Genomic DNA, 21,247 nt, shown 5'->3' on the forward strand with positions numbered 1-21,247 from the left:
GGCCCGGGGCCGTGAGGGGCCGGCGGCCCCGCCCCGGGGCGGTGGCGCGGCGCTCCCGGCGCGGCTCCTGCCCGGCCGGCACAAAGGATGGGCAGGCGGCGGCCGGTTCAGCACCGGGGTCAGGGCCGGCCTTCCCCCGCGGCGCCGATGACTGTGGGGTTTTTGGAGCCCTCGGTACCCGACGCAGAAAAAATTGGAACCAGATTCTGCCAGAAAAGTAAAGACTTATTTTCGGCGTAGCGGTGCCCAGGAGGAGCGGTGAGGGCAGGCGACCCTGCGTGCCAAGCACATTGCCTGTGCACACACGTTAGTGCGGATAGCAGCCAGCAGAACCAGCATCGCCTTCAGACTGTGATGTGCAGTTGTTGGTATAATAAACGTCACGTGCCAAAAATTCAAAATAACTGTTGACACCGAGGGCTAACAGCCCCACTAAAGGAGAGGTTTCCTGCCTTGCCGCTGTTGTGATCACCAGGTAGATTTACCCGAGGGTAGATTTGAGATGTCTTCCGGTGAACATCCAGTAAGTTGAGAAAAATGGGGGATGAAGAATATAGGCTTAGTTCATAGTTCTACACTGATTTTCTGCTGGAGCAGTGACATGCTGTCAATAATAGCCTTTCATTCCAAGTAATTGCAGATCACCACGTGTATTTTTGAGCCATGCATAGGGTTTCTTTGCTTCTGTCACCAAAACGTTGCGACTTACGACTTGGAATGCAATCTCTTTGCAATACACAGTAAAGAGCAGGAAGATAAAGGAGGATCTAGTATAATAGGTGAATATAAGGAGATAACACCCTGTGTACAAATGGCAAAGTGCAATAGTAGTGAAGGGGGCTGCTTGCTCCTCTTCATTGTCATGGTTCTGTGAAAGGGTTGTTAGAGCAACTGTTGTGAATCTGATTTGGTTTTCTTTATGTCTTCTTTCAGGTATCTCCTCATTTTTAACAAATTCTCATTGTGAGGAAATTACTTTGTCCTGGAGGCTGATAAAGGTGCTCTGCAAAGTAAGTACTCTGCTTGTGAGAGACATGGGTCTGAAGTTATTTTCAGTAATTTGCAGAAACAGTGTCAAGGGGAACTCTGGTGCAGACATCTTCATGAAGTCTCCATATGCTTCTCTTTCTGCTGGTCCCTGCATGGGACTTTGTGGCTAATGAGCTGTCCCAGCAAGATGCAGCTTGCTGTTGGTGCTGTGTGAGGTGAGGGTTGTCAAGATGTGCAGCTGGGGTTATGAATTGCCTGTTCTTCTCTCTTGCATTATATACATCTTGGTCTGAGGAGAAGCAGTCTCGAGGAAACCCTTGATACAATGTTAGCAATATTTCAATAGATGTCTTATCACTCTCATCCTTCCTTATCCTCCTCAGGCCCCAAATGCACTCAAGTTACTCCAGCTGCAGTCTTCTGTGAGGTGCTTGGCAGACAGTTTTGTATTGTGCAGTGTCTCTGGATCCTTCCATGGAGCTGGGGATTGGTCTGTGTAGGCATCATCCACCATGCTTAACAGTGCTTGAGTCACCGTGAGGGTAAACATGGGCTTATGGAGTTCTACTTTTGGTAATAGCTGGAGATGCACAATAAACTGTGGCTTTGTGTAGACTAAGGGCTGCGGGAAGAAAGACCAGTGTGTGAAATGTGCCGGAGAAAGAAGCAGAAAACATGAGATTTAGGGGAGTTCTGTACAGCCAAAGAATAGAAGAGCTGGGAGTTTTTTTCCCAGGGGAACTGTAACCAAAAAAAGTAAGAAACTTATTTTACTCACTAGTGTGCAGTTGTGAGGGTTTTCTGAAGAGGGGTGGGGTGATGCGGAGCCATTCTAGTGCAGCAGCAGCTTTGGTCTGTGGGCAAGGAGGCATAAAGAAAAGGTCAGACTTCACTCATGAGCTGTTTCCATTTCTGGCAAAAAGAGTCAAGAAATCACATGTGGTTCGTTTATGCAGCAGATCTGTTGGCATCTATCTGATGTGCTATTTTGGAAACCATTTGGCTGTTTTACCCACCACACTGTGTATGCTTTGGCTACAGAAGTGATCCTGATGAGATCCAAGGAGCCTATTCAGCACTTGAGTACCATTTAGCAATGAAAGAGGAGTAGCAGTTCTGAAGGTGGCTTGTGGGGTATGTATCATCTTCTCATGATTCAGTTCCTAAGGATCAGACCCTGTCCTTGCAGTGGAGATATCTCTGCTGAATTCAGGAATGGAAATAGGAATAAAACTGAACTCGGTCATTGAGAAAAAGGTTTTGCCTTAAGCCTTGGCCTCAGCACAGGCGGCAGGAGTGATAGGATCAGTAGCAAAAGGATTTTTTACCAAAGTGATTCCATGTTGCAGCAGGGGTCTGGAATCTGCTGCCAAGCCATGGCTTTGCATCACTGTAAACGCAGACTGAGATTGGGATTTATTTTTTCAGCTTGAGTGAGTTTAACTTAAGTGAATTCTACATAAATGTAAACCCTTTGCTGACCCATTGTGAACTTCTGGGAAGCGTGACATATGACTGTTAATTGCTTTAAGTATTTCAGTCTTCATCCCATGTGGTGGTAGGCAGTACCTCAGTAACCTAGACAGTATCTCTGGTGTCTCATTTGTGCAAAGATGCAGAGATGTGCCCATGAAACACAAATGCCTTCCATCGAGAGATGGAAAGAAGAAGTTGTAATTAACACAAAGGCCACACTTCATATGTGAAATGTTGAGAAATGACTTGAACTTAGGTAAAAGAAATAAAGCAAAGTTTTTCTTAATCGACCGTTTTGTTCTGAGCTATTTGTCTTCCAGACCCCTACCCATGATGATTCCACCATCTGCACCAAGCCCTGTCAGTGATGCTGCACTCTTGTCAGGTGTGGCTTCTCAGGAAGTCTGGAGATCACCAGTTCCAGGCTATTCTGGACTGGCCACACGGCACATAAGTCACCGGGCCAACAACTTCAAGAGACACCCAAAAAGGAGGAAACACATCCGCCCTTCACCACCACCACCACCAAATACTCCATGTCCTATTGACCTGGTTGACTTTGGGGATCTCCAGCCTCAGAGGTCTTTCTTGGAACTCCTGTTCAATGGGTGCATTCTCTTTGGGCTTGAATTCAGCTATGCCATGGAAACAGCCTATGTTACCCCTGTGCTGCTCCAGATGGGGCTTCCAGACCAACTGTATGGAATGGTGTGGTTCATCAGCCCTATATTAGGTAACTTTTCTTCCCTCTTATTTTTCCCACTACAAAAGGTGGTTTTTTTATTTTTTGTTTGCAGTACCTTAGCTGTTGTTGAGTACATTCTCACGAGGTTAAGAAATACTAACCATAATTTTAGACAAACAAATAGGAGGATAATTCTTGCTGTGCCCCACCTGAAATAAGACCAATGTGCTCCAGAGATCTGTTCTTTGAACAGCTTCTCAACCTGTTAAAACTTGTGTGAGGGTAAGCTTTGGTTTCTCTATTCCTGTATTTAAAAACAAGCATAAGAGGATTGGTATATCCATTTATGTCCCTATTTAAAAAAGCATACAGAGACAGTTTTCAAGGTGTGTGAAAAAAAACAGAGTGGGATTGCTTTCTCCTGTTTAACTTTCTGAAACAAATGAGGTGTTCCAATGATGAAAGACCACTGACCACTGGTGATATGGGCATTGGATTACTTGCCTTAGCACAGAGGCAGGGCTGGGAGTGTATCCATCACTATGGATACCACTTGGAAAATTTTGTTCTGCCTGTTCTTGCACTCACAACATGTGCTTCAGAAGAAGAGATGGGCCCCTCCTAGCAGGCTGGCACAGATTAATACAGGCACTTTCCTACTTGTATATTTGCTTCCTGCTGTTTTCCAAGCTAATCCTGCAGGGGATCTCACATCTAATAAGGGATAAATGAAATAGCTTTTGAGGAGCAGAGTGCTTAAGAACGTGTAACTTGTACTCTGACTCTTCACCTGGTGTCAAACTCTCTGTTACTGATGCAGAGTGAAGTGCCCTGCAGTGAGCAGCAGCACATTATGTTATTCAGTCCTTGTGCTGTGTGTGCCCCTGGGTGACCAGTCCTGTCCTGCATTTAATTGCCTTTTAAGGCATGCCTGTTTTAACTCCTCTATGAGACAGGCTTGTTCATTGGTGATTCCTTTTTTCTAGGGTTTTTGCTACAGCCTTTGCTGGGAGCCTGGAGTGACAGGTGCACGTCAAGATTTGGGAGGAGAAGACCTTTCATTCTGGTCTTAGCAGTAGGTGTGTCTTTTAGAAACGATGGGCATAACACTTCAAAACGTTGTGCATCTCTCTTCTGTGACATCCCTTGTGGCACTAAGCTGAACAAAATGCTCCTGAGGTGTTGGGTATTGTGGGTCTGAAGAAGGTGGTGAGTGACATTGAGCTGATGCTTTGGCAGCTGGAGATCCACATATAAAAGCCTCTCAGAGAATGAAAGAATGATGTTTTGAGAACGTGGATGTTTTTGGCCAAAGCAAACTCTAGACATTTGTTAAGCTCAAATAGTGGAAAAGGATTATGTATATCCTGTAAGCCACACTACTTTCCCAGGCTGCATTGATCTGAACAAGAGCAATAGTGCTTGCTGGTAGAATAATGATTTTGGAACCTGGAGCTCTGCAGGCTTCTTTTGCTTACAAATAGTGACCGATTTTGTTTTGGTTTTGTTCCCAGGAGCATTGCTTGGGCTCTCACTTATGCTGAACGGCAAAGATATAGGGAGTGCCTGGTCTGACACTGAGAATAACCACAAATGGGGGATCATCCTTACAGTCTGTGGGGTTGTCCTCATGGACTTCAGTGCAGATTCAGCAGACAATCCCAGTCATGCCTACATGATGGATGTGTGCAGCCCAGTGGATCAAGACAGGGGCCTCAACATCCACGCTTTGTTAGCAGGTATGTTTTCTTGGTGCTTCCTGGGTGATGTGAGCCTTAAGCAGGATGTAAATCACTGGTCTTTTCCTGAATAAGCATAATGACCAAATACTGAGAGGTATCACTAATTAACCATGAAAAAAAAAAATCTATGTATTGCAAAAGGTTTTTGTAACTACCACAACTCAAACAAGGTACAGTCCTGGGTTGTTCATCTGAAGATCCGTCACATATTTTGTAAGACCTATGGAAAGAAAATTATCCCTTGAGGGAGGAGGTTTGGCTTCCTGCAGGTGTGGAATATGCGTTTTGTATTTGCTCTGTTGGAGGCGAAAGTGCATACTGGGTGCTGTGATCCCTCACTGCTGTCATCTTCAATTGCTGTGCTGTCCTGTCTAGGACAATATTCCACACTCTTGAATGTGTTTGAGAGTAAGAAAGGAGAGTGTTTTAAGACTTTGACCATGTGAATGGAGAGAGAGAGGTGCTCTCAAAACTTCCCTGTTCATCGGTAGTAACACAGTGACAGTTTTGTGCACTGTCAACACAGTGCTGAGTAATGAGCTTGCTACGCTTCTGAAGTGATTGGATCTGTCTTGGATGCAGTTAGATCTGCATTCCTCATATGAGGAAAATGGATTTTCACTTTCAGGAAAACAGTCTTAGCTGAATGATTGCAGAGCCTTGTCACAAGGCTGGTGGACACTTCTGTTTACGGACTGAAATAGATAAAGGTAAGGTATTTTGTTCTTGGCAAAGAAAAATTACAATTTTTAATTACTTGTATCATCACTTTCACAGCACTTGCTCCCTCTTTCTGTACCATGTTGGTACATCCAGACTTTCCTTGTGGCACAGCTGTGTTTATTAGTGCATTTGACATGAAAAGGAGTCAACTGGTAAAACAGAAATGTCAGATTCTACTCGTGATTCATTGGACAAGAGATGCTGTGCTGCTACTGACTTGTGGGACTGGATAGGAAAGATAATCTTAGCTCTGTTTTTCCACCAGGTCTTGGAGGTGGCTTTGGTTATGTTGTTGGAGGAATACACTGGGATAAAACCAGTTTTGGAAAAGCTGTAGGAGGGCAACTTCGTGTCATCTATGTCTTCACCTCAGTTGTACTGACTATTGCTACTGTGCTGACTCTAGTTAGCATTCCAGAGAGACCCTTAAAGTCCTCTAACAGGAAGAAAAAGGTGATGAAAAGTCCAAGTCTTCCTCTCCCTCCTTCTCCACCTTTCTTCTTTGAGGACAGTGTAAATGAAAACTCTGCTTCTCATAACTCAGCTCACTTACAGGCAAGTTTTACAAGTCCTGTTTCCCCCATGAGCCCACTCACGCCAAAATATGGGAGTTTTATCAGCAGAGACAATTCTTTGACGGGAATTAATGAGTTTGCATCATCCTTTGGGACTTCAAATATTGACAGTGTGCTTATAGACTGTTTTACAGGCGGGCATAATAGTTACATGGCACTTCCAGCTAGTTTGTCCAGGCAGCCTGTCAGTGTCAGCTTTCCTCGGGTGCCTGATGGCTGTTTCCATGGAGCAAATGGAATTCTGGAGCAAGGGGAGAGCAGCTTAACATCAGGGCCTGACAGTGATGTGCTGAGAGTGGGTTCACTGGATGCAATAAAGCCACGGTCATCGGGGATCTTGAAAAGACCTCAGACCTTGGCCATTCCAGATGCTGTAACAGGACACTGCCCAGAGAATAACAGAAGAAGAAATGTAACCTTCAGCCAACAGGTAAGAGCAGGAAATCAATGATATGTCTATGTAAACATGAGTGTTATTAATCTGTTCATATAGTTTTAAAAGTGTGGTGCACAAATTATTCATTAAAGACTCTTGTGACAGCTTCCTCATAAAAGTCATTATGGGAACAGCACACCTGCTATGACTCTATCAGTAAAGTAGTGGGTAGAATGTGAATTATGACTGGCAGTCTGTCAGCTGCCTTTGTCAGGGTGGCAGAAATGGGAATGTCCCACTCTTAACTGGGCCAGGTGTGAGAGTTAGGTCAGTATTTTTAGTCCTGCTTCACTACCAAGGGAGCTACCACATGAGAGCAGAAAAGGTCACATTTTTATTGAGCCTGTATCTTCCCTTTCCACAGAAAGACCTGCAAAATAGGGCCAGGGATAGGATTCTCCCATGAGCTTCTCCTTATGGCAGTCATTACATCTGGCTCCATCAGGGAGGTGAGCTTTCCCTTACTGAGGGATAAGACTCTGACTTCACCTCCCACTGTTGGTGATAACTTGGAATGTCTGAGACCTCTGCATGCTGGCCCATTTTTTTATGATCTGGGATGAGGTAAACTGTCCTCTGTTATTTTTTGTTTTGGTTTGGGGATTTTTTTTTGGGGGGGGTGGTGTCTTTTTGTTTTGTTTGTTTGTTGTTGTACTTTGACCCAGTTTGTGAGGGCAGACTTTGTTAGGGCCAGGATTGTACATACTGGGCACACTGAGGTTGAGCATCGAGGTTAGCAAGCAATGAGAATGTGTTTCAATTAAACTCATCCTCTTCTTCCTCAGTGTCTCTAAAACTTTAGGATCCACATGTGCCTGAATGTGGATACAGCTCCTATAAATGCAGTGGAATTTACGCATTCCTGCTGTGCCTGTGCATCTGGATGTGGTTGCCAAGTGCCCTAGTGAAGGGAAGAGAACTGTTTCAAGTGTACTGAAAGCTGCAGTGCAGTGTTGCCATTTGACACTTGTTCCGATCTAATATACTTTTCAGTCTCCAAGTCAACATACTCCAGCAGCAGAGTTTAACTTTCAGATGATCAGATAGGCGTGCAATATTGCATACATCTGCTTAAAGGATGTTTGTGCTTCCCTTACTGTGCTTGTTGACCTGGCAGTTCTTATGGTGCAGGTTGCCAATATCCTGCTGAATGGCGTGAAGTACGAGAGCGAGCTGAATGAATCAGGAGAGACCTCAGAGCAGCCCCTCTCCGTGAAGCTGCTTTGCTCAACCATCTGCCACATGCCCAAGGCTCTCCGTAACCTCTGCATCAACCACTTCCTAGGTACTCCCAAAGCTCTGGCTTGCCTTCACTGGGAAGTACTCTACCCTGGGTGAACCTTTTTCAGTATTTTATCTATTGCTGCAATGGCTGCTAACTAGAGACAATGTGATTTCTTCCATATAGATACCAATGAGGTACCTTCTTAGTTTCTTAGAACACTTAGAAAGGAAAAAAAAACCCCAAACACCCCAACAAAGCAGTAAAGCCTGTGTTCCTAGAAAGGGAACAACAACAGCCTAAATCAGCACATCTGTTAAGTGGAATGTTCACACCAAGCAGAAAGATGAGATTAGTTGCATTTCCATGCTTACACCCTGAGACTGGCATTTACTTTCCTCCCTCTGACAGCTCATGTACAGGGGTCCCAGAACATGCCAAGAGGAGGTGTGGAATGTGGCATTGCCTGTAACCAGCATAGTGTTACCTTTAGTCTTTAACATTGTGTGACTGGTGTTTAGGAAGGGCTTGCAGTCACTCCAGTTTACACAAAATTGGACAGAAGGGACCAGGTAATTAATACTCATTGGCTGTGAAAGGAATTAAGGGATTGTCTACATCAGTGACCTTGGTGACAATTTGTGAGTAGAGATTTTAACTGTGTCAGAGGCACTCTGGAGGCTGCAGCCATGCCATAAGAAGCACTCCTTCCAGTCCTACGTGGGAAGATAACAGCAACCTGAAATTACCATGGGATGAGCCATTCTGTTATACTGAGCGCTGTGTCCTGTCAGAACCTGAAGACAGCACAGACTGCTGTCATCTATTTTTCTGTCTTGCTAAACCAGTATTTTGTGGCCTTTAGTCAGCCTCTAGGATTCCACTTAGGAATTCAAATGGTAAATCTTGGTTTTTAAAAGCCTGAATGTCTTTAACAAACATTGCAGCATTATGCACAGGGAGCAGCGGTCTCAGATAAATGTGGCTGGGTGTTAAGTAACACTCAGGTTGCACAACCTGTCCTAGGGTGTGATTTGTAATATAGCTGATAACATCCATGTAAACTTATAAGGGGAATCAGATATTCTGAAATCCTAATAGGTAACTTCTCACTTCTTTCAGGGTGGCTCTCATTTGAGGGGATGTTGCTCTTCTATACTGACTTCATGGGAGAAGTAGTGTTCCAAGGGAACCCAAAAGCACCTCACAACTCAGATGAGTATCAGAAGTACAACACTGGGGTCACCATGGGCTGCTGGGGAATGTGCATCTATGCATTCAGTGCTGCTTTCTATTCAGGTACTTGGTACATCCATCTTAACTACTGCTTTGGGAAAAGATATGTTTCTTAAATGTGGTGTTTCTGCAACAGGTAGCCCAGTGTTTATGTTGCACATAGCCTACCACATGGCACAAGTGCTGAAGCCAAGTGTTCTTTTTCACCCGATCACCTCTGCTAGTTAGCTTGGCCTGCACTGACAGCAGGTGAGGTCAGCAATCCAGTGAAAACACATCTTTCCTTGGATGTGTTTCCTTTCACAAGCGGCATTTTCGATGTACATTGAATCCAGAAATACATGCAGTCACCATAGGCACAACTCTGGTGCAGCAGCACCCAGTGCCTGTGTGTCCCAGACAGAGCACTCAGGTGTCATGTGCCACCCCAGCACTTTGTCACGTATGTCATGCCTCTGCCTGCCCACCCCCACCAGTTCCCATTTAACCCTCTGGGACAGGGGCACTGCTCAGCTCTGCCGTGCCCTCTGTGCAGATAGGGCAGCAATGCTGCATCATGGCAGCTGGATTTGGAAGGGGTCCTCGGCACTCACATGCAAGCCACCAATTCCTCAGAGATGTAGTGGTTGCCAGTGAGATGTGGCTGCCTAACCAAAGGTGGACCCCTCAGCCCCACTGACCGCTGGCAGTGGGGAGGGCTGCAGTTCACCCCGAAAGCTGTACCGTTTTCTTGCAGCTGTGCTGGAGAAGCTGGAGGAGCGGTTTAGCACACGGACACTGTACTTTGTGGCATACTTGGCCTTTGGGCTGGGCACGGGCCTGGCCACGCTCTCCAGGAATGTCTACGTGCTGCTGTCCCTGTGCGCTACCTACGGCATTCTGTTCGCCACGCTCTGCACGCTGCCCTACTCCCTGCTCTGCGACTACTACCAGAGCCGAGAGGTGAGCTTCGGGCCGGGGAGGGGACAGGAGCCCCCGGGACACCCCCTTACTCTGTGGCTGTGTCCCCACAGTTCGTAGGCTCGCAGGCGGAGGGCACGCGGCGTGGGATGGGCGTTGACATCTCCTTGCTGAGCTGCCAGTACTTCCTGGCGCAGATCCTCGTGGCCCTGGCCATGGGGCCGCTGACGGCGGCTGTGGGCAGCGCCAGCAGTGCCATGTACTTCTCCAGCCTGGTGTCCTTCCTGGGCTGCCTCTTCTCCTCTCTCTGCGTCACCTACGAGCTGCTGCCCACCGAGGAGCTGCCACCCACCGAGGAGCGGCGTCCGCTCCTGCCCCGTGCGCGGAACGAATAAATGGGAGAAGCTGCCACAGCCTCTGCTGCCTCATTGCGTCACCTTTGGCCTCCCTATCGTGACAAGATGGGCTGTGCGCCTCTGGGCCGGCAGCAGTGGGCTTGGCAAATGGAAAGAAAGGTCTGCGCTGGCTTTGGTGAGCTTTCCCCCGCCTGGTGGGAAGGTGAGGGGTGAGTCAGCGGCGCCTGGCACTGCTCGTCCTTCCCCTGGGGTGGCAGAGGCCCTGGGGCCACAGCAGCAGGAAGTGGTGGGGCCGTTCCTCCAGCTGCCTCGTGGTGCTGTCATCCCGGGGATGACTGGTATTGTCCAGCATGAGGCAGGAGACCTGAAAGTCTGGTGCCTGGGCAGGACAGCCTCACTCTCTCGAGTGGCAGTGAGCTGCTAGGCTGCACACTGCTGCAGAGACTGCCACCGTGGGAGTGGTGACCTGCCAGTTTGGGGGGCAGAAGGTGCCACCTCCTGGCCAGGCAGAGCAGCCTTGGTCGCCTGTGAGGCCTTTGGGAGCTGCTGGTCCAACCTACAGCCTCTGCCCGTGGGAGGCCTGGCTCTGGAGGGTGCTTTTCAAAACTTTGGAAAAGCTGAGAGCAACTGGTCCTGCTTGGGTGGTGTAAGTCCTCTGCCAAGTGCTGTGGGCTTCTGGGTGCTCAGAGCTCCCACCAGCAGAACTGCTACAAGACACCACAGTGGGCTGAAAGCGCTGTGGCCTGGCTCCCACACCCCACTCTGGAGGTCCTGGCTGTGGTCCTTGGTGATGTTTGCCAATACATCCATATTTCGTTCCTCGTTAGATTTTAATTAAGACTACAGGTGTTTGTGATGACTTAGGAGGAGGATTTGTCCAGAATCCAATTTAGCAGTTGTCCATAACACAGCTTTGCAGAGAAAGGTCTTTTCCCATCAACCTCCCTTGGGCAGAAGGTTACTCTGAAGAAGTTTACTCTTAAGAAAAATCATTTGTATGGAAGCCTGCATCACATCATTCTTGTTTATACAATTTTACCATGGGACATTCTGAAGTCTGTATGGGGATCAGTGACTTAAGTGCTTGTCAGTTAGAGCTGCATCTTCCACATCTCAGTTAAAACAGTAAAAGGGCTTTGGGTTTCATTATCTGTGAGATTTATTAATTAATCTGATTTTAGAAGGTGGTGTGTGAGAATTTGTACAAGTTCTAGTTAAGGCCAGGAGTTAATTTTAAGTCATAAATAAAACCATTTCTAAAGTTCCTGTCAGTCTGCCTCTGTATTTGGGTAGGCAGCCAATGTTTACCAAGGCTGAGGGGCATTTTGGTGTTCACATGTGCTGCACATGGCATCCCTGAAGAGATTATATTTGCTCACCTGGTCCCTAGGTCCGGAAGAAGGGTTTTCTCTAGAGAGTCACTCCTTTAAATGGGTTGTACTTCACTGCTCCCCTAAGTTTATTCTGATCTATGATGCCAAGGTGAAATAATATGTGTAATCTTTAGTTGTTGTGGCTTACTGTAATCCAGTGCTGAAAGCATAATACATGACTTGTAAGAACCTCTCATTTTTATCATCTGCTCCCAAGTGTTACTTTTTAAAAAATTTATTTTAGAAGCAAGTTTCATGTTACTCAGTAGTGACTTAAACAGAGGAATACTACTGAAGTTATGAAGTCAAGCACTCAGAGATAGGGGACTGTCAGCTATCAGATTGATGAGTACATTCATTTTCATTTCTTTGTTTGGGCTTACATAGTGTCATATCTGCAAATCTGTGCCATTTCTTCGATTATGGGACAGTTCAGGACAAAGCTGGGACAAAATAGCATGAGAAACTACATTTGGCACTTCTGATTTCTGACAATCTAAAGGCTTGACTTTGGAGAATTTTTCTTTTCTTGTTAGCCTGCTTTGTAATTTTAATTTCTCTTCCTTATCTTCTCAAACTTTTAAAAATTATTTTATTTTTTGTTTGGTCCCTCTAGCTAATGTGGTATTAGTTCTTAAATTTTTTTCTCCTCTTTTGTAGCCAGCATTATTGCACTAAATGGATTGTGAGCACTTTACTTTTCCACGTAGCTGGAGTTGCAGATCATTTGGTTGCAAGTGAAAATCTTCAAAAGATTCATAAAATCAATGTATTTGATGATAATGTTTGTCTCCATTTCCATCTGTAAATAATATGAACTACATTTATATAGTTATAAAACTATTGCTATGCCTGTATGCATTGCCCAATAGACTCTATATTACATTTTCTATTTTATGGGATATGGACTTTATTTTGCATATGTATTTATGTAGTGGTACATACATAGTACTTTAAAGTCAACATCAGTCTGTGTTAATTTGGGGTTTTGAGCAATACTAGTGGTGTCTGGAAGAAAAACAGAGCCTGTCACCATCATGCAGAGCTGGAAGCTGCACCAAATCCTTAGAAATAACTTTAAAAAGAGGCATTGCTTAACTTGCTTATTCTCTTCCTTTGACAGACATTTTGTATTTTACAGAAATTACTGTATATGGTCACTGGTGAACTGTGAGCTGCAAGGTGATGTTTACCTTCTGGAATCCAAATGCTTCAAATATTCTGTCTAAATTTGCAAGTTAGTGATTAGAAAAACGATGCATGGGTTTAGGCAGGAAAATGATTTTACGCTGTGCTGTTTTTCAGTGATGCCTAAAGGTTAATTTTGATTAAGTCCATATCATTAAAGGTTGCTTCATGGCAATTATTTGTGGATGTTTGTAAATGTATTTATTACACACGTACAGAAGCAGAGAAAATGGGGAGAGGGATGGAGAAAAGACCTAACCAGTTTTCACATTTGTAATTAAGCTACCTGTAACCATTTCAGCATGTCTGCAGCTCACTCAGCCTTTGCTGTTTCTCAGAAAAGACAACCTCATGATTTCAGAACTTCTGCTGTTCTTTGATTGCAAAAATAAGTCTTTTCAAGAATCAAACAGAATAAAATTGTGTGTGTGTATATATATATAGTATGTATCTATGTATCTATAAAGAAAAACAATATTGGGAAGTATTTAAAAGAGTTCTCTAGTAAATTTATTTTCTACAAATGAGTAATTAAACATCTTGCACTCGATAGGAGAGACAGTTTATTAAAAAAAGAATTTGCATAAAAGGTAGCTTTCTTAATGTATGTTCTCCCTCCCTCAGACTGGGAGACAGCCTCAGGAGAGAGGAGAAACTTTTAGATGCCATTATCATAACAGCACCCAATGGATTGCATAAATCAAATACACATCTTGAGAACTCTTTGAGTACCAGGGGCTGAAATGCCAAGGGAGATCTCCAGCATCTGTTTATCTAAATAGACATTTTCCAAACCTGTGGTTGTTATTTCATAATGATTCATTTAGCCCAGCTTTTCTGCAGGGAAGGTTTTTGTGGATGTTCACTGGGGAAATGGCTGTAGCAACTTTCCATTGCTGTTCCTGTGCCCCAGGCTGCTGCTCCTGTAGCACAGTCAGTTGGCAAATTTCAGTCTGCAACACTCAAGACAGAAGCAAAAGCTGCAGGGCAGCAGCACTGGGACAGGCTGGAGGTCTTTTACTAGAATCCTTACTTGGTATTGCAGTTCTTGCTGTGTCCTAACAGGTTTGAAGGTTCTGGGGAGACAGTGTTCTATGCTGTACAAGAAGCTTTTAATGTTAAAAGCCTTGTCAACACCCTCTCTCATATATACCATGCAGAAATGGTAAATACATGGAATAATGACAATTTTGGGTGATTGCAGCTTGCTGCCTAATGCCCCCAGCCCCAGTGGTGGCCACGTTCTCTTTAGATCTAGAAGGCAAGAGCACAGCCCAATACCCAAAAAGGTTTAACAGTAAACAATGGGGAGGTTGCTTCATCCTGTGTGGAATATGGAAGTCCGGGGAGCAGAAGAAAGCAGGCAATGAGTAACATTAATGAGATGAATTCCAATGCAGGATGTGCCCAGAGTAGCAGTCTGCAGGCTGGGGAGCAGACTGCAGTGGGGGTGATGCATTATCAGCTGTGTATGTAAGCTGTATGCAAGCTTGTTTGTTTGTTTGTTTTGTTCTTGCTTTTTCTAGGATCCGGGGATAGCTTTCTCTCAAAAAGGATAACAAATCTTGTTGCAATAGCCAAAGGAACAGCCAGCAGAGGAAATCACAGCATCAGAGCAGAGATGAAGATTTTGGGTTGTGTGAGTACAGTGCTAACCAAGCTTACGAGAGCTACTTGAACATGAGGAATGTAACAGTATTGCTGTCAGTCCTGTGAAGAATTACTGTGCTGGAGGTTTGAGCTTCATCCATAGCTTTCTTCAAGCCTGGCTTTTGCTGTGTGCCAGCCTGATGATACCCTACTCTGCTTCTGCTTTATGCCTGTTCCTTTCAGTTGTTTTTAATTTACTACAGTTATTTATTTTTTAGCCCACACAACTCTTTGGGGAAGAGGGGATGGAATACAACTGAGTAAGAGGAATGCTGCTTCCTACCAGGAAAGGAAAATGTTTGCTCCTTTTACCCAAGCTCTTGCTGTAAATTATTTAGTGAAGTGTTTAGAGCAACAAGCCCTTGAACCTACATTCCTATGCACTCTTTATTATGTAGAGCCCCCTTAACCAACAGGGGCTCTTCATGGCTCCAGAGAAAATAATCTTTGGAAAGGTAGGTTCAGTCCAAGGTGTAAATGGCATTCAGTGCTCAGAGCTACCTGCTGCTGGTTTTCTCTACCACATTCCAGGAGGCCTCAGACACCCCCCTTTTTTCCAGCCCTGCACCTCTCACCATTTGCACGGTACTACAGTTGTTCACTGTAATTTGTTCTCAGCCTTCATCTGCTGTCAGCATCACAGCAGCTGAGAATTATGCTTTGTATGCCCAGCATGCCTATTTTTTTTTTTTGAAAGCTTGAGCTGTCCTGTCCTGGTGCACAGTACTGTGCATCTGTGCACAAAACCCCACTGCTTCCACAGCAGGCTGGGGTTATAGTGGCCCAGAGGCTGTGCATTGTTGTACAGACTGTTCTTCTGACTCACATGGAACAGTTTATACATCTAGAAAAAGTTACTAATTGGGTCCATAAGAAGAGACAGACGCAGTACTTGCATGGACAACGAGGAGGGAATTAGGTGAGGCACTGCCAGACTCTCCTCTTAGAACTTCATTTACCTCCTGTTACCACTGTGTCACGCAAAATTAGTGTGTGATGCCAATAGTCCCTCACCCTCCTGCATTGCAGAGCAGCCCCAGAGCACTTACTATGGCAAAGGGCATGAAAACAACTGTTTTATTGCCTTGTGGATGACTGTGGAATGCTTTATTTAGTAACAATGTAAGGCTGAGGGGTTGTGTGGGGTTTGTTTTGGTTTTGTTTGTTTGCATTTTTTTTAGTGGGGCCAAAAGCCAGGTCTCCACAGAATTGTCTTAAAAGAAACATTACAGACAGACCTTGTGTTCAAAGGGGAAAGCTCTGGAAAGGAGAAGCTTCGTGGCACCTTTGATTATGGTAAGAAAAACACTGTGGATGCAAACCTTCCCCGTGGAGCAAGGAAAGGAAATCTAGAGTAAGCTAGGGAGGAACTTCCTACAAATCAGTGCACCAGAGTGCACTCACCATTTTATACAAAACGTGATGCTGGATGTACCAAATACACAGAAAAGGAGGGAGATGTAATAGAAAAGCACCACCACTTTTCATAGCCTCAGTCACTTCTAAGAATAGCTTTTTACTCACCTAATCTTTCATCCATGAGCAGAAATAAAACCACTCTTTCTCAGTATTGTGAGAGCAAGCCAGACCCTTTTCTTAAAGTGTTTTGTCTACTCATCCTCTGTTGGGCTGCTTACACTACCGCTTTTACTGAGATGCAACACTGGAAACTTGTCTTTGCCTGATGTTTGTAGAATCATCTAGGAATTGCACCAAAGCAAACCCCAAAAAGCATAAGGTGCATCTAAAGTAGGAGAGGGACTTTGGTGGATTTCTTGCCTCTTCAAACAGGGTCAAATATGTGATTAAATAGTAGGACTCAAAGGACAATTTCCCCAATCCCTCTTTACATGGGACTGAAATCTTTCTCTTTTACTTGTAAATGAACAAACAGGCCCAGAAACTCTCTAGAGAAAGTAAACAGAAATACAGCTGCACTTCCATTTGCATTTGTCTGTGCCAGGCCTCCCCTGAACCACTGGACTGCTCTGTTACAGTAAATCACAGCCAGAAGTCAAACCACTTGACAAGTGCAGCAGGCCAATGGAAGCTGGCAGAGGACATGCCATTACTGCAGGCAGAGAAGCTGGAGCCAATGGCACGCCTAGGAAATGCTGTAGGTGCCTCCTGGAATGGTTCTATACCTGCCTTAGAGCAGCAAAACCTCATTTATGCACCAAATTTGGCAACAGTGAACTTCGGTTGAGAAGAGTCTGGAGAAAGCAGCAGATGGACTGTGTAGAGTGTAGAGGTAACACTTTAATGGGGTCAGATGCACTGACGGGCAGAACGCGTCCTCGGGCCCGGGCGGGCCGGCGCAGTCCCAGACCGGTGCGGTCCCAGACCGGTGCGGTCCCAGACCGGTGCGGTCTCGGGCCGCTCGGGAACCTCCCGGCCGGGGCGTGTCAGGCCGCGGTGCCGGCCGCGGTGCCGGGCTCGGCCGGACCGTCCGCAGGGGCAGCCTCGGGCTGCTGCTCGCGCTGTCGTCGCCGGCGCAACCTCTCAGCGCCGGTCACCGTCATGGGGTGGAGCGGCAGGAACCCCGCCAGCCCTGCCCGGTGAGACGCCGTGAGACGCGGGAGCGAACCGGGGCCCACCCCTGCCTCCCACCCGCGGCGCCCGCCCCACGCCTACCCAGGAGCTTCTCGGCGGGCCGGGACAGCTGCGCGCCGCAGCCCAGCCAGTACCGCAGCCGCTCCAGGTTGAGCCCCGCCACCTTCTCGCCGTGCGCGTTGGGCAGCGGATCAAGGCAGCCGAGCTGCTCCAGGTACTTCCCGTCGCGGGCGCGCTTGCTGTTGGCCGCCACGATGCGGAAGAACGGCCGGTTGGTGCAGCCCCCGAGGGCGAAGCGGATGACGACGTGGCCGCCGCGGCAGCCCCTCAGGAGGCGGCTCCCTGCGGAGAAAGCGCGGGGCGGTCACGGCCGGGCCGGGCCGGGCCGGGCCGCTCCGAGCCCGCGGCACTCACCGAGCTGCACCATGGCGGCGGCACGGCCCGCGCGCGGCGCGCAGCGATGACGTAAAGGGGCCGGAAGCGCTTGGCGTGGGCTCGCGCGGTGGCTGCCGGGAGTTGGAGTCTGAGGGGCCATGGCGTCATTGGGGCATCCCAGTATCACTGGGAGAGCGGTGCTGCTGGGGCCGGAGATGAGCGCGGAGCCACGGGCAGTCACTGGGGCTCCCCAAAAAGGGAGGGTACAGCCCCAAAGGGCCTGGAAATTCATAGGGAGGGAGGGAGGGGGAGAGGGTGTGCGTGTGTGTAAAACACTGAAACTGCAAAGTTTGTTATTTTTGTATATATATTGACAAATAATTTTACTTTATATAAAAATTAATTTTAAAATACCCCCCCGTATCTGCTATATTTGTATGTATATTTTTTAATATATATCCTATATATCTAATATATATATTAGATATATATACCCTATATATATATAGGATTTTAGAATGTAAGATATCCTGAATATAGACTTACATGGCTTTCAAATACAAATATAGCTTGAGATGAGGCTTGAAAACGTAAGCAGAGGTGACCCGCACGAAGGGAGCAGCGCTCTCCCCGTGTTCCCGTGTTTCTGTCTCACTGGCACGACCCAAATTCCGGCACTCGGGGATTTTGACTCGCTGCCGCCGCCCGCTGGCGAGCGCGGGTATTGCAGCCCCCCCGCCGCTTAGCGGCGCATGCGCACTGGGCTGGCGGCTCCCTGGTGGCACCTGCTGGCGGAGCGCGGTACCGCAGCTGCGGGGTGCACGCATGCGCACGGAGCGCAGGGACGCGCTGGTGGCACCTGGTGGTTAAAGGCGGTACTACAGCTGGGAAACGGGGCTGGGGTCGGGGTTGGGGGTCGGGGTTTGGGTTGGGGGTTGGGGTTCGGGATTAGGGATTAGGTATGGGGTTAGGGTTTGGGTTGGGGGTTGGGGTTCGGGATTAGAGATTAGGTATGGGGTTAGGGTTTGGGGGTTGGGGTTCGGGATTAGGGATTAGGTATGGGGTTAGGGTTTGGGGGTTGGGGTTCGGGATTAGGGATTAGGTATGGGGTTAGGGTTTGGGGGTTGGGGTTCGGGATTAGGGATTAGGTATGGGGTTAGGGTTTGGGTTGGGGGTTAGGGTTTGGGTTAGGGGTTGGGGGTTGGGGTTCGGGATTAGGGATTAGGTATGGGGTTAGGGTTTGGGTTGGGGGTTGGGGTTCGGGATTAGGGATTAGGTATGGGGTTAGGGTTTGGGTTGGGGGTTAGGGTTTGGGTTAGGGGTTGGGGGTTGGGGTTCGGGATTAGGGATTAGGTATGGGGTTAGGGTTTGGGGGTTGGGGTTCGGGATTAGGGATTAGGTATGGGGTTAGGGTTTGGGGGTTGGGGTTCGGGATTAGGGATTAGGTATGGGGTTAGGGTTTGGGTTGGGGGTTAGGGTTTGGGATTAGGGATTAGGTATGGGGTTAGGGTTAGGGGTTAGGGGTTGGGGGTCGGGTTTAGGGATTAGGGATTAGGTATGGGGTTAGGGTTTGGGGTTTGGGTTTTGGGTTTTGGGATTAGGTATGGGGTTAGGGTTAGGGGTTGGGGTTCTGGTTTAGGGATTAGGTATAGGGTTTTGGTTATCGGTTAGGGTTTGGGGTTCCGCTTTAGGGATTAGGTATGGGGTTAGGGTTTGGGTTAGGGGTTGGGGTTCTGGTTTAGGGATTAGGTATGGGGTTAGAGTTTTGGTTAAGGAGTAAGGGGAGGGCTTTCCATTAAGAAGTAGGGCTTAGAATTAATGGTTAGTGGTAGGTTAGGCTTGGGGCTCGGGTTAGAGCTCTGGATTTTAGTTAGGGGTTAGAATTAGGGTTATTGTTGTGCTTATGTTTCGTTCTGTAGTTTTATATGACCCTGTGTTGGCCAGGAATTGCATAGCTTTGTATATTTGTTTGTTTTGGTTTTGTTATTGTGGAATGTGTATTGCAGTTTAATGCCCTGTACTTGTATAGACATTGTGTTTTACCCTTGGTTTTGTATTGTACTAATGTGTATTTAAGTTGATTGGTTTTTCGAGAAATTGAAATTGTGGAGGGTCATGTCATTTGTTCTGTCACCTGTATTGCATTCTAAAGCCCTGTACTTGTATGGACTTTTGTCCAAGGGAGTTTCGCATTTTGTAGAGTCGTCCTTGGTTTTGCATCAGTCTGCATTGAAACTGATGTAAAGGTGTACTCTCTCAAATGACTGAGCTGTACAGAAATATATTTGAGGAAGTGTAACTGAAGAGAAGTCATTCACTAAAGTTGTAATAAAGATTTGTTTGTTCCCTCTTTGGCTCCCTTGTTTCTTTGGTGTGATTTGCTCTTTTTTGTTTGTTTTGTGTCATCTTTGTCAGTGTCTCTCCCTGTCCCTCTGTCTCTCCCTCCCCTTTGCCCCTCTTTGTGCCTCTCAGTCTCTCTCTCTCTCTCTCTCGTTCATCTTTGTCCCCTTCTCTCTCCTGTTCACTTCTCTCTCCCCTCTTTTCCTCTCTTTCCTCTTTGCTTTGCCTCTTTTACTCTCTCTTGTTTCTTCTTGGCTCACTTTCTTTTCTCTTTTCTTTGTCTCTTTTCTCTCTTCATCTCATCCATTCCATCCTGTACCTCTTCAGGTGACAAGCACACACACAGAAGTAGAGGCTTCCCCCAGCTGCAGTTGTCCAGTGCCCCTGGGCAGTGTCTGGCCATCCCAGCAGTCAGAGGTTCAGAGAATCCCTGAATCCCTGGGTTGGAAGGGATCTTGAGGATCATCCAGTTCCACAGGCAGGGACACCTTTGCTATCCTGGCTGGCTCCACGCCCCTTCCAGCCTGGCCTTGGACACTTCCAGGGGTTTTTCTTCCACAGCTTCCCTGGGCAATCTGTGCCAGGTTGCCCTGCTTGCTGTTAATGTTTAGTGCATTTCTTGTGGTCTTTTCCTTCCCCTCACATTGCTCTCTCTGTGACAAGAGCAGCCAAGTAGCTGTACTAAAATTTGATAGTTTTTGATGTCTCTTGGCATTAAATTATGAATGTAACATTTAAAATGTGTTCCATTTATAGAACTCCAAAAAGGCTTCTGGCTTCAGACAAGTAACAGAGACATTCCTAAAAATTACATTAAGGCAAACAAGAAGAGTTGTTAATTAGAAGGTAGGGTAAGTAGGGAGAAGCTTTAAATTGACAGTAAGTGCATTATGTCTAAAATTAGAGATTATCTGCATTTTAATGCCTTTGAATTTGCTTTCCTGTTGTTAATGAAAATAAATACTTGTATTCTGGAGATCTTTCTCCCAGGCATGGGATGCATGGCAAAAAGAGGCACAAGACGCAAAAGAACATTCTGACATCACAGATGTGGACAAACTACTTGTTCTTCAGAAGGAGGAAGTGGAAAATAAATTTTAAAAGCTGAAGGTGCAATTAGCTGCTTGTCCATGTACAGCATTACCTTATATGAAAAGTGTGGAGATATGGGAAAGATATCCTTGCCAAAGGTCTGTTCCTTACAAAACTGGCTGCACTGAGATTTAGAAACAATAGATAAGGTGGGTTTCTGCTGGATAACAATTTTTGATCAATTGGAACTGGCAGTTCAGTAACTTCCAATGACATACTTATGCCAAGTTTCATTTCAAAGAGCAACAAGTCTTTATTTTCTGAAACAGAGAATGCTATCAGAACAAATTACAGGTGCTTCACAGGAATTCTTGGGGTGATTAAAAAAAAAAAAG

At 46.4% G+C, this 21,247-nt stretch overlaps 2 protein-coding genes across 14 annotated transcripts in view; one reads left to right on the forward strand and one right to left on the reverse strand.

Moving 5' to 3' along the window:
- SLC45A1 (solute carrier family 45 member 1) overlaps nt 1-16,698 on the forward strand; it is a 32,140-nt gene extending 15,442 nt beyond the window's left edge. For 3 of the 13 annotated variants that reach the window (XM_048326372.1, XM_048326374.1, XM_048326375.1), the window contains 8 exons: nt 934-3,199; nt 4,138-4,230; nt 4,666-4,890; nt 5,882-6,621; nt 7,759-7,912; nt 8,972-9,148; nt 9,822-10,027; nt 10,099-12,766. In XM_048326372.1, coding sequence (XP_048182329.1) covers nt 2,698-3,199; nt 4,138-4,230; nt 4,666-4,890; nt 5,882-6,621; nt 7,759-7,912; nt 8,972-9,148; nt 9,822-10,027; nt 10,099-10,380 — 2,379 coding nt within the window. In that variant the 5' untranslated portion in view covers nt 934-2,697 and the 3' untranslated portion in view covers nt 10,381-12,766. Of the gene's footprint in view, nt 1-83; nt 524-933; nt 3,200-4,137; nt 4,231-4,665; nt 4,891-5,881; nt 6,622-7,758; nt 7,913-8,971; nt 9,149-9,821; nt 10,028-10,098; nt 12,767-14,428; nt 16,123-16,515 lie in introns of those variants that run through there. The other 10 variants (XM_048326380.1, XR_007207939.1, XM_048326382.1 and 7 more) reach the window with 10 other exon arrangements.
- A 93-nt stretch (nt 16,699-16,791) lies between these two features.
- On the reverse strand, nt 16,792-17,603 carry MRPS16 (mitochondrial ribosomal protein S16). Its single transcript, XM_048326387.1, has 3 exons — nt 17,520-17,603; nt 17,187-17,447; nt 16,792-17,103 (listed from the first exon to the last, which is right to left on the reverse strand). The coding sequence occupies exons 1-3, from the start codon at nt 17,530-17,532 to the stop codon at nt 16,958-16,960; spliced, it is 420 nt and encodes a 139-aa protein (XP_048182344.1). The 5' UTR covers nt 17,533-17,603; the 3' UTR covers nt 16,792-16,957.
- Between the last annotated feature and the right edge of the window lie 3,644 nt (nt 17,604-21,247).

This window comes from Corvus hawaiiensis, chromosome 22 (genome assembly GCF_020740725.1).
Source record: "Corvus hawaiiensis isolate bCorHaw1 chromosome 22, bCorHaw1.pri.cur, whole genome shotgun sequence".
Lineage (NCBI taxonomy): Eukaryota > Metazoa > Chordata > Aves > Passeriformes > Corvidae > Corvus > Corvus hawaiiensis.